Raw genomic sequence first — 13,030 nt, 5'->3', positions numbered from 1 at the left:
TTTTGTGGGCTGGAACCCTGAGGAGATTTGCTGTGAGGTGGAAAAGCTGCACTAAGGCAGCCCACAGCCCCTAAACCCTGCAGAGATCTCCTTGCACTTCCCTGGGACACCCCCCCTTACCCAAGCTCCTTGCTTGCAGGAGCACTTGTCAAACACCCTCAGCCCAAACTTACATTTGCCGAGAGCCCAGAGAACCCCCAAAGACAATCATCTTGTCTTCAATGACACAGGAGGAGTGTCCTGCCATGGGAGGGGGGCCATGGGTGGTCACGATGCAGTTCCACCTGGGGGGAGAGGGAGGAAAACATTCAGCATCAGTCAGAAAGGGAAGAGTTGGATGAATAGCAAGCCAGAAAAAAATCCCAGGGGCTGGAAAAAAGTCCTCCAGAACGTTTTAGAGATGGAAAAAACCTCAGGGAAAACCTCCAAATAATAACAAAACCCATTAGAAATCCTGGTGCACTGAACATTTTTCAAGCATGACCAAGTCCCAAGGCTGAGGTGGAGATGTTGCCCCTTTCAATTAAGTTCACCAGGAATCCCTGCCAGTGCACTTTAATTACAGTGTTGGGACAACACTGCCCAGAAGAGCATTGGCTAATTGACACTTTTGAGGATGAAAAGTCCTCAATGAAAGAGGAGCAGGAACCATGGGCTGCTTTGATTACAGCGTTTGCTCCTTTCTCACACACCAGCCCAGCTGTGTTTGAATGGGGAAAGGAAAATTCCTGCTTTAGCAGGAGTTCAGGAGCTGTAAAAGCAGAGACTGCACTGAAAAGGTGGAGATATCTGCTTTATCACCTCTCCCCTGCAGGCCCACAGGAGCTTTGAGTTCTGGACCATTACTAAAAGCAAGAACTCCAGGAGTTAAGGCTTTATCTCCTTTCCTCCGAGCCCTCACTGCCTCCTAGCTGAATCCATGCTGAAAATGTTTCCCCCTGGCTGGGTGAGCACACTCAGGGATCTGCTGTCATTTAGCTCCAGGCTGGAATCCTCGAATCATTCAGATTAGAAAAGACCTCAAAGATCAAGTCCAACCATCAAACCAACCCCAGCATGCCCACTAAACCACGTCCCAAAGTGCCACCTCTACATGGTTTTGGAAGACTTCAAGGGATGGGGACCACCACTCCCTGGGACAATGCCTGACCACTCTTTCCAGGAAGAAATTGTTCCTCACATCCAATCTGAGCCTCCCCTGGTGCAACTTGGGGCTGTTTCCTTTGCTCCTATCACTGGATGGAGCTGACAACTGTATGGAAGCAACCACCACCCAAGAGGTGCCAGAGAGCCACGTGCTCAGGTCTCTGCTGGGCTCTTCTGGGGTTTTTATGATGGTTTTTTTTGTTTGTTTGTTTCATTGCAGGCACACCAGGATTAGACATACTTAGGAAATCAAGCTTCCCTCCAAGCCAGTCCCCTTGGAGAGACCTTCTGGAATTCCTCCAGCTGCATTCCACACCCCTTTTTTCCAGGATCAAAGCCTGGATGCACTCTTACCAGTTTTTGGAAGGTGAGTATGTGTGGATCTCATCAAAGAACCTCTCTGGCTGGTGCAGAGGGTAAGGGCTTGGCCGTGTCCACCCACCAAAGAGCACAAGCAAGTCCTTGTAGACCACCAGGGTGGCACCAGCCTTGGGTGAGGGGTAAGAACCTGGGCAGGAGAAGAGAAGAAGGTTAGGAAGCCATGATCTAGAAACTGACTTCTGGGTGAGTTTCCCTGAACAAAAAGCTGAAAAAAAGCAAAATGAAGAGTTTGGAGCCTGGGAAGATAACGACTGCCAATTTGTGTCGTAATTAGTAGGAGCCTGGGAGCACAGCTCAGGGATGGCAAAACATCTGTCACTCACTGGCAGGAAATTGCCAGCTTTCCACTGCACCCCTGCAAATTATTGCTTCAGCACTGAAGAAAAGCAATCATTACCTCCAGACACCCAGGAAATTCTCCCCGAGGAAGGGGGGGAGAACAAACATCACACATCCAGCATGGCTCGTGGCAGATCCATGGGGAATTCTCCAACACCATGTTTTTTTTTTTTTTTTTTTGGCCAAGTGGCACAATGAAACCCTAAATGCTTGGGGTGGGAATGAATAGGAGTTGCTGGGCTGTGTCCTGGGGGCATCAGCAGAAGCACAGAGAGTGGTTGAGGGAGGGGATTCTCCCCCTCTGCTCTGCTCCTCTGAGACCCCTCCTGGAGTTCTGTGTCCAGTTCTGGAGTCCCCAGCACCAGAAGGACACAGAGCTCCTGGAAGGTGTCCAGAGGAGCCACTGAAATGCTCATAGAGCTGAGCAGCTCCCTGGGAAGCCAGGCTGAGGGATTGGGGTTGTTCAGCCTGGAGAAGAGGAGGCTCCCAGGTGAGCTCAGAGCAACCTTCCAATATCTGAAGGGGCTCCAAGAAAGCTGGGGGAGGGCTTTGGACACAGGGGGGTAGGGAGAGGAGAAGGGGAAATGGGTTAAAACTTGGAGAGGGGAGATTGAGGTTGGATTTTAGGTAGAAATTGTTTGGGGTGAGGGTGCTGAGCCCCTGGCCCAGGTTTCCCAGAGAAGCTGTGGCTGCCCCATGCCTGGGAGTGCTGAAGGTTGGATGGGGCTTGGAGCACCCTGGGCTGGCGGGAGGTGTCCCTGAGCATGGAAAAGGGTTGGAACTGGGTTAGGGTGAGAGTCAACCCAGGATGGAGTAACAGCAACTGTGCTCTGAAGGGCCTGGGATGGTGCAGGGAGGAAAGCCACCCTCCTGCTGCTGTCACCTGGAGGTCAACCCCAGCCTCAGACACTGAGATGGTTCCCAAATGAGTCAATGCTGTGTAAAGAGCCCAGGGCAGAGGCTTGCCCTGGTTCTTCAGGAAGCTCTGCCTGGTACTGGGTGTTGTGTGGATGTGATGAGTGGGGCTGCATTCTGCTGTGCAGGAAAAAATGTGAATTTTACATGTCAAAAGAAGAAGTTGGCTTCTCAAAGCCTCTTCCAACCAGAGAGTTGGGATAGCTACAGATGCTCCCTGCAAGAGAGACACTGTCCTACTAGAGAGGTCTCCAGGAAAGCTGGGGAGGGACTTGGGACAAGGGCCTGGAGGGATGGGATGAGGGGGAATGGCTTGGAAGTGGGAGAGAGAGGGGAGATTGAGGTTGGAGATGGGGCAGAAATTGTTTGGGGTGAGGGTGCTGAGCCCCTGGCCCAGGTTTCCCAGAGAAGCTGTGGCTGCCCCATCCCTGGCAGTGCTGAAGGTTGGATGGGGCTTGGAGCACCCTGGGCTGGTGGGAGGTGTCCCTGAGCATGGCAGGGGTGGCACTGGATGGGATTTAAGGTCCCTCCCAACCCAAAGCATTCCATGATTCTGTGAAACAGAAGAAACCAAAACTCCTTTAGTTCTGGAGACTCCCAGGGGGCAGGGGAGGTAGGACTGGACTGGATGGACTTTGAAATCCTTCCAACCCAACCCAGTCTGGGATTCTCTGAGCTCCAGTATGGGAAGCACCACGTGAGGTGTGAGCAGCTGAAACCTGGAGAGTCACCACCACTTCTCCCTGGAGGTCAGGAGAGCTCCTGGGTGCTGCTGCCACCATCCCAGGAAGGGCAGGAGCATCTCTGGGGAGGCAGAGCAAGGCCAGCCCTGCCCAGGGGACTGCTTTAACCACAGCTTTTGTGACTTCAGGTCTCAAGTATGTGGAGGAGGAGCGCAGAGAGGAAGGCAGCAGGGACATCAAAGGGACACGGCCCTATTACGTGGGGCCCCATAAGGACCTGCTCAAAGTCCAGGGGAGTTTCAAAGGGTTTTGCAGGAAGGCACTTGAGGAGGGAGGGCTTCCTCCTTGGCACAGGGAAGGGCTCCTGCTCCTGGTCAGGGACTACAGTGCCTGCGGAAGAGCATCCTGAGCCACTGCACTGCTTTGCAGGGATCCCTTGGAGCAGAGAGGGACTCTGCCAGCTCCACACCCCAATAACTCCATCCAGCCTGATATCAGATTATCTTTCCTTGGGGGTAAAAATTCAAGCAGGCAGAGGGTGCAGTACAATTAACTACTCCTAAACATAGAAGGCAACATCTCTTCCCAGCTGACGCTGTTTATTCAGTGCTAAAAGCTGGTCCCAGCTATTTTATTTTTTTTTTCCAGTTGATGGATTTTCCTGGCTAGCAAAGCAGCTCCATGCTTTTCAAAACAAACAAACAAACAAACAAAGATCCCCAGCTTCCATGGATGTTTGGAAGAGAAATGCCAAGCTCTGATGGCTCCTGCCACGAGCTCTGGACACCATCTATTTAGGATCTGGCCTCCTCAGCATTTTTTTTTTTCAAGCCCATTTATTCAGCCCTCAAACAGAACCCAGCAGCACGCGCAGGGATCAGCAGGCACAAAGGAAAATCCTGGCTCCAAGGGCACGTGGAACATGAATTTCCAGAACAGCTTTTTCCCTACGGCAGGCACAGCCCTGAGCAACTCCAGAAATGAAGAGCAAATGGAGCTGAAAATGAAAATGGAAGTGGAAGGAGTGCCTGGTTTGATGGGATTTCCTCAGATGAAAGGGGGGGGGGGATGTTCAGATCGATGCCTTTTGGGGAAATATTGTCAGAGAGAGGTGCTGGAGTGGAGCCAAAGGTTTGCACTGTCCTGAGGGGAAGCTTGAGATGTGGGAAGAGCTCTGGGGCTGTATCAAAGGGATAAATTCTGGGGAATTTTCTTACAGCTTTTTGGTGATAAAGGAGATGGGGGCTACTAAGAACAGCTGGGGGCTGGTACTGCTGGGTCTGGTGGGCTTCTTAAGCTGTTTTAGTGATGCTGCTCTTCTCCCTGTGACTCCAGCAAGCTGATCACCATCATCCCCAGCCAACTCAGCTTCCATGGAATGCCAGGATAAATGAAAAGAGGCCCACAGCTGCATTTCTAATTTCAAAGTCGAGAAATTAAAGTGAGCTTGTCCAGTGGATTCCACCAGGTGAAGGAAGCCAAGCTGCCCAGGTTCAAAAGCCACCTGCAATCTGCACACCAAAGGTGCAGGAAACCATCCTGGGAAGGGCTTGGGGCTAAGAGCCACTTCAAAAAAAAGGGACAAGGCAATGGCCCTGCTCTGCTGTGGCTCAAGCCACGCTGGAAATCCAGCAGCTGCCTGCCCAAGTCAGCCTCTCCCTGCCAACAAATCACATTTGTTCAACCAATTATGGCCCATCACGAGGATGGGCTTAATTTGGTGGGTACATCATCAGCCAAGCCCAAAGAAAAAGCTAGAGGGAGATTGTGAACTGCAGAGTAGTCGGGTAGGAAAAGCACCATTTAGAATCATGGAATGGGTTGGGTTGCAGGGACCTTAAAGCCCCCTCAGTGCCACCCCTGCCATGCTCAGGGACACCTCCCACCAGCCCAGGGTGCTCCAAGCCCCATCCAACCTTCAGCACTGCCAGGGATGGGGCAGCCACAGCTTCTCTGGGAAACCTGGGCCAGGGGCTCAGCACCCTCACCCCAAACAATTTCTGCCCCATCTCCAACCTCAATCTCCCCTCTCTCTCCCAGTTCCAAGCCATTCCCCCTCATCCCATCCCTCCAGGCCCTTGTCCCAAGTCCCTCCCCAGCTTCAAAGATGAAGCCAGTCTGGTCCAGAGGTTTGGATGGGGCAGAGGATGAGCATCCCAGCAATCCCAGCATTAGCACCAGGTTTGGGAGACTCCAAAGGAGAGGTCCTGTGAGACCAGCAGGCATCCCCACAGCATGTTTCCCTAAGTCAAGCCCCAACATTTAGGACTTGCTAGCCAGCTGCCTTCAATTCTTCATCTGGAAGTCACCTCTTTTATCCTTGAGATGTTCAAAATGGGACCTTGGGACTACAAACATTTTCAAGACTGGTTTGGACGGGGTCTGCCAAACCCCTAAAGTTTTGAGGAGCCAGGAAAGTATCATTTTCTCTTACCAAAGCCACACACAATTTAGTGTTCCCTCAAATCTGGCTTCAAAACAACCCACCAAACCAGCAAACAACATTCCTTGCTCAGAAGCAGAGAGGAATTCAGCTGAGTGAGAGTTTAAAGAAAAATTGGACACGATCCGATTCATCTCCTCAACGGGGAGACAAAACCTTTGCAAGCCCCATCTGCTACCTGCAAAATCCCTCACAGGTAGTGGGGGAAAAATCTCTGTGCACTCACTAAGTTCTCCTTGGGTGAGTTAGGAGGGGCAGGGGACAACCCCCAGCAGCCCCCCCTGATGTTTACACACAGAAGTTTCCGCAGGGCTGAATTTCCGCCCTGCCGTGACACAAGCTCGAGGTACAGAACCAACCCAAGGTTTGGTTTCTCCCAATCTTCCTGAGGCGGAGGCAGAAATCCCTGCTGGGGAGGGTAAGTCACCTCCCAGCTTTTGCAATGTCACAGTCATTAGTTTTTTTTTTTTGGGGGGGGGGGGAAAGGAATTCTTGCATGCTGCGACTCGGAGCCCGATAAAAGGAGCGGCAGTGCCCTCTGAACCCTGTGCAACAGGATTACTGAGTCACCCCGTGCTAATGCTTGTCAAAAATGTCCTTACCCAGCAAGTTGAGCAAACAGCCATGAGATAAGAGCGCCAGAAAGCCCCGGGGCTTTGCCCCCTTAATCTCTTAATAGCTGCAAAAAGAGGAGGGCTGCAATTCCTGCATCCCCATGCTGCAGGTGAGGTTCTCCTATGGCTCCATCCCGAGGGTTTCTCCCCCACAGCATCACTCTGAGGTGCCTCAACCACCATTCCGAGGTGCCCAAGTGCTCCTCCCGCCCTATTCCCCTCCTGCAATCCTCTCACCAGCTTTTTGGGAAATGCAAATTTGGCCTCGGGGGGAAAAAAAGGGTGCTGTGGTTGCACAAGCTGCTTTGCCCTCCTGATGGGTGGAAACCAAACGCCAACCAGTGAGCCACCTCTCTCTGCTTTATTACTTTTGTTTTTTATTTATTTTTCCTGAGCCGTGCAGTACCCTGCAGGACTTGGAGGTGATTTGAAATCTGCCATCCTCCACAAAGCACCTGGGATGCTCCTTACAGAGCTGGATGCTCGGGAGGGAAAGGGTTGAGCGGCTCCTGCGCCTTCGTCTTTCCCTCCAGGAGGCCAACGGGGAGATGGAAATTGCTGGATCAGGCTCCACCACGCTGTAATCAGCAGCTAATTGCAGGGCAAGGGTGGGAGGGACGTGTGGGCTAGCGGAGGAGTGTGCCCTGGCCCTGCTGAGCTCTGCAGTTTTGGGCCCCTTCCCTTCGCCGCGGCACGAGGGAGGCAGCGGAGACACCACAGAGGTTGGAGAACCCCAACATGAAATTACTGCTGTGTCAGGAAATGGCTGCTGGGTAATTTGGTGAGGTTATAGCTGCCACCAGGGATTAAAAAAAAACAAAACACACAACCAACCCTAAAGCATCCTCTGAAGAGCATCCCCTGGCCAGGAGAGGTGACCCGGGTAAGCACACAAAGCTCCTGGTCGGGAAGAGGAGGGTCTCAAAATGCGAAGTGCTGCATCCAGAGGTGCAGGAAGGACATGGACCTGATGGAGTGGCACCAGAGGAGGGACACAAAAATGTCCCTTCACCTCTCCTGTGAAGACAGGCTGAGGGGACTGGGGTTGTTCAACCTGGAGAAGAGAAGGCTCTGGGGAGACCTAACGGAGACATTCCAGGATCTGAAGGGGCTACAGGAAGGCTGGAGAGGGACTGTGTGCAAGGGGCTGGAGTGAGAGGACACTATCAGGTTTTAAATTAGAGAGGAGTAGATTTAATTGGATGTTAGGAAAAAATTCTGTACCATGAGGGCAGTGGGACAATGGCACAGGGTGCCCAGGGAGGGGGTTGAGGCCTCATCCCTGGAGATGTTCAAGGTTGAGGCTTGAGGAGGCTCTGAGCACCCTGATCTGGGTGAGGGTGTCCCTGATACTGCAGGGGGTTGGACTGGGTGAGCTTTAGAGGTTCCTTCCAATAAATGACTCTGTGATTTTAAAATGTGCTGCAAAGAAAATGCAGCAACACGCTGCAACCCCACGGGTACCCACGGAAGCCCCAGCAGAAGGCACACAGGGATATTCAGCTTGCATCTCCCTTTTAACCAGCCCTCCCCTCACTTGCTCTCTTCCCCCTTATTTTCATTCCTAAGCCATGGGCTCCTGCACACAAAGAGCTCACTTTCCTCCCTCATTCCAGTAAAATCAGGAGCTTAACGCCAAACTTGCTAAATATTTCATGTCAGGAATAAATATTCACCTTTTGGATGGCAGACAAGCATGAGCTCGTGCTTTGTCATTCTGCATGCCTACCAGATTTAAGGAGATTTTTTTTCTTTTTTTTTATATTCCCCAGCAGCTGCTTTGCTGGAAGACAGAAAATCAGGCTGTGGGTTTTGAAAGGGTCTTTGGAAGCACAACGTGTGCACGGGGAAGTGGATACTGTGGGTTCCAGCTGTGGTATTAGAGATTTAATTTTGGTGGATGGGGTCCTTAAGGGAAAGGCATAAGCTTCAAGAAGGGAAAGCTGGGAGCTGGGATGCCTTGGAAGGAGCTCCTGCCGATAGATGTCAGCACAGCTCCAAACCTTCCCCAAAGCTGCTCCAAGCTCCTGCCTGGCTGAGGAGGTTCCTCCAGCCAGGGGACATCAGGGTTTTCTTTCACTGCCCCCCAAAAGAGAGCTGCCCCCCAAGCTGCTGGGGAGGGGAGGCTTTGCAAAGAGGAATAACTTGATTTAAAATGCCCAGGGGGTGTTTGTGGTCAGAGACACCTCCAGCATGTCCTGGTAGCAGCTCCCTCCTCTGCTGCAATGAGTTAATTCCATCAGAGGCAACACCAATGTAAACAGGCAGCATGGGAGGCTGGGGCTCCCCTTTGCATATTTTTGAAGCCTTCTTTCCTGAAAAGGAAATCAAATGGAAGGTTTCAGAGATGCCTTGGCTGCCTCACAGCCAGCTCGGGAAATACCTCAGTTCCAAGCAGCCAAACCTGGGTGAGCAGAGAGCCACAGGAAATTAAATTCTCTTGCATGGCTGTGAAATCAAGAGGCAGGAAAAAGTCAGAGCTCTGAAAGGAGAAAAAGCCTCAAAGAAAAAAAAAAGAAAACAAAAAGAACTCTTGCAAAATCAACCCTAACTGCTGAGGGAAGCACCAGTTTGAAAGATTGCAGGGTTGAGGTTATTAAAAGGAAATTGTTCTCCAATGGTTTCCCGAGGTGGAGGAAATGCAGGAGAGGGATTTCTACTCATCACTTCATAGAACCATAGAATCTTTCATGTTGGAAAAGATCTTTGGGATCATCCAGTCCCAACCATCATCCCTACTCTGCAGAGTTCTTCAGCAGCAGATGCTCAGAGCTTCACCCAAAGCTCAGCAGACACTGGAGAACCCAGGCTCATCAGAACCCTCACTGAGCCACAACCACTTATTTGTCTCCAGAAGGACTCCCCAAACCCCAGGAGCCTGTTTTTGCAGATCACTGCCTTTTTTATTTACTAACAGCAAACAGTTTTCCCCGATTTTGGCACAGGATGCTGGTCAGCAATATTTTCAGCTGGCCTGAGGGTCAGGTTTAACCCAAATATGTCAGAAAGCTGACATGCATCAGCCAGCCCTCAACAACTGTCCGTTTGTGCATGGCAAACAGGGAGCAGAGAGCCTGAAAATTCCCCACATCCCCCCCAGAGGCTGATAAAAGTGATAGTGGGAAAAATTCCTCAGTTAATCTCCAGAGGGATCTACATCCAGGGAGTTTCTCTCTGAGCAGCTAAACCCCACAAGGTTACAGCAATGAGGGATTTTTCCTGGCTCTGCTCAGTGCAGGTTGGTGGCATCTGAAGCATCACAGAATGGTTTGGGTGGACTTGATGATCTTAGAGGTCTTTCCAACCTTAATGGTTCTGTGATTCCATGAATCCTTGCAAGTAGCAGATGGCAGATGCAATTTTTCTGTTTCCTGCCTTCCCTTTCTGCCTTCTGGGGTGTGTGTAACCCACACCCTCCTGGGTCAGTGCCCATCCTGAGGGGCAGGAGCTGCACCACAGGCAGTGCTGGATGGGCCCAACTCAGAAGGCAACAGCTCCAGGTGAAAATTTTTCAGAGGTGGAACACAAAGAGCCAGAGAGACCAAAAGAACAGGGGAGGACAGGGCCTGGCAAGTCAAAGGGTGGGGAGATGTGTGTTGTAAACCTAAATCCACTGAGATTAGACATCTAATCACTGCTGCAGAGCAATCCTAATGAACCCAACGAGGGATGGATTAATCTCCTGGAAACCAGCTTTCCATGCATGAGTGGGGCTTTCCCAGTGAGGTGCCACAACTTTTGAAAACAAAACAAAACAAAACAAAAAAGCAACCAAAAACCCCTTCACTCCCTGATTTTCTTCCTCTCTTGCCCTTGAAATATTTCATATTTAGGAACACAGATTTCATGAGACATTTTTCAAATCCACCCAAGTGAAGCAAGGAACCAACGAGCATCCTGCCTGCATCCCACAAACCAACAGAGGGACCAAAAGGCACCAAGAAACACCCCAGCTCCATGGAGCTGCTGGGCTTGCTCTCTGGAAGGGCACAAACAAAGTTTAAACTCTATATTCAAGGATTTTGCTTTCTTTTCCAAACCCAGCTGCCTGTCAGATGTTCTGGTGCAGAAATTGGTGAAGTTTGTGGAGATGCAGTTTTCACCCCCCTGCAATGGGGTGACCTCAGTGTGCTTGGCAGCATTTCTGTACCCCCAGCTAGATTTCCCTAATTACCAGGATTCTCCTCAAGGTGCACTTTGCATTCTTACTTCTGCCCCACAGCTTAAGTTGCAGGAAGGTTTCATCCTTCAGTGCTCCTCAGCACTCCCAGCCTGATGGGACAACACCAGGCTGGAGGATAATGCTACTACCACTTTGCTCCTGGTTCCTAACATCTCCTTGTAAACCTGCAAGCCAAAAAAGGGGAAAAAAATCTCAATATATTTCATGGGTGAAAGCAATTCCAAGTAACCCATGCTCTGACAGCATCCATCCAACACAACTTGGTCCAGTGGGAAGTGTCCCAGGCAGAGGGGTTGGAACTGGATCATCTTTAATGTCCTTTCCAACCCAAAGCAGCCTGGGATTCCATGGTCCCAAAGGACAGCCCAAACAAAGGCCAGAAACTCATGTTTTTGTTTCAGAACTGAGCTGTGTGATAAGGCAGCTCTGCTCAGGCCCCAAACTCCCCAGAATTAGGGCAGAGTTTCCAACGGGGTCACCCCGGGCCTTGAGGGCTCAAAGAGCATTCTGCTGGTGGTGGGAAAGTCAGGGATTTTTTGATGATAAGGTGGAAAGTTTGAGCTGTGTGAAAGCAGCAATACACCCTCCTGCTCCCAGACTCAGAGGGCAGCAAGGAAGAAACAAACCAGATCAGGAAAAGAGCTGGAGAAAAGCTTTTCTCTCTTCCAGGCTTTGTTCAACCTACGTACTTGGTGAGGGATTTCCACCCCTTTCCTTAACCTCTTCTGCTTGGAAGTGTCAGACACCCACAGGCAGCAGCTCAGGGGGAGAATCAGAGATGGTTTTCTGTGCCAGGCATCAGTTTTTTCACTCCTGTTCATCCCCAGCAATGACACAGCTGCAGCGTGGCTCAAGGTGATCCCAAGTGGGGGGTTTCTTTTTTTTAATAAAACCTGAGGTGTGCCTTAAAAAGGGCCCAGATTGAAAAGATGCAAAGGGCCATTCCACACCACACTGAGCTCAGCACCACCCGGGTCCAATGTGGCTCTACCTGGAAATGAGTTGGATTAAATTTTGAAAGCTTGTTTCCCAAACCTGCTTTTCCTGGTTTCCTTCCTTCCCTCCACAGGAAAGGGTTTGTTTTGCTAAGAAATGGTGTCTGGGGGACCTGCAGAAGTCCCCAGAGTGAGAAATGCTGCTCGAGGGAGGTTGGCAGAGTGGGCAGGGCAGGATTTTGGTCTTTTTAATCCTCAAAACAAGGAGGTGGCCTCAGACTGCTCACTGTGTCACCACAAGGCAAGGCACAGCAACAGGAACAAAAACTGCACTGTGGGGTCAGGACAGGGCATTCAGCAATGGCTCTCAGCTGATTACTGCTTGTGACAACCATGGGATCAATAAGGTTGGAGAAGACCTCTAAGATAACCCAGTCCAACCAGTAACCCAGCACCCGCATGCCCACTGCCCCTTGTCCCTCATCCCCACATCTCTGGGGCTCTGAAACCCCTCCAGGGATGATGGGGACTCCAGCCCTGCCCTGGGCAGCCTGGGCCAGGCCCTGACAACCCTTTCCAGGCAGAAATTCTTCCCCAGCTCCAACCTAAACCTCCCCTGGCACAACTTGAGTTGTGCCAAAAGTTCCTCTTGTCCCATCCCTTGTTCCTTGGGAGCAGAGCCCGACCCCCCCTGGCTCCAACCTCCTCTCAGGGGGTTGCAGAGAGCCACAAGGTCTCCCCTCAGCCTCCTCTGCTCCAGGTTCAGCACCCACAGGGCCCTCAGATGCTCCTCACAACTTCTCCAGACCCTTCTCCATGCTCTCCAGACCCTTCCCCAGCTCCATTCCCTTCTCTGGACACTCTCCAGCTCCTCAATCTCCTTCTGGCCCAGAACTGACCCCAGGATTTGAGGTGCACCTCCCCAGTGCCCAGCACAGGGACCATCCCAGCCCTGCTCCTGCTGGCCACACCAGTGCTGACACAAGCCAGGATGCTGGTGGCCTTCTTGGCCACCTGGGCACACCCTGGCTCATGTTTGACCCCTGTCAGCCACCCCCCAAAGTCCTTCCCCTCGGGGCACTTTCCAGCTGCTCTGCCCCAAGCCTGGAATGTTGGAGGTGACCCATGGGCAGGACTCAACACTTGGCCACGTTGAACCTCACAGAACTGAACCCACCCCATGGATCCAGCCTGTCCATGTCCCTCTGCAGAGCCTCATCCCATGGATCCAGCCTGTCCATGTCCCTCTGCAGAACCTCATCCCATGGATCCCTGTCCATGTCCAGACTTCTGCTCCAGGAATTGATCCCTTTGAAAAAAAAGATGCAAAACACAACCAAGGACTGAACAATCTGCACCATCTCAGGAGTTGTTTGGACACAGCAGGCTTT

General features: G+C 51.5%; 1 protein-coding gene across 2 annotated transcripts in view; it reads right to left on the bottom strand.

The window, feature by feature from the left end:
- The window catches only part of FBXO42 (F-box protein 42), a 48,341-nt gene that overhangs the window by 6,190 nt on the left and 29,121 nt on the right, over positions 1-13,030 (bottom strand). For both annotated transcript variants that reach the window (XM_030463701.1, XM_030463700.1), the window contains exons 5-6: positions 1,501-1,654; positions 174-284 (exon numbers count right to left, since the gene is read on the bottom strand). In XM_030463701.1, the coding sequence (XP_030319561.1) occupies positions 174-284; positions 1,501-1,654 (265 nt within the window). The remainder of the gene's footprint in view (positions 1-173; positions 285-1,500; positions 1,655-13,030) is intronic.

The sequence above is a fragment of the Calypte anna genome, chromosome 21 (genome assembly GCF_003957555.1).
Source record: "Calypte anna isolate BGI_N300 chromosome 21, bCalAnn1_v1.p, whole genome shotgun sequence".
Classification (NCBI taxonomy): Eukaryota; Metazoa; Chordata; class Aves; order Apodiformes; family Trochilidae; genus Calypte; species Calypte anna.
Note: the sequence above shows the minus strand (reverse complement) of the source record. Positions and strands in the feature narration are given on the sequence as shown.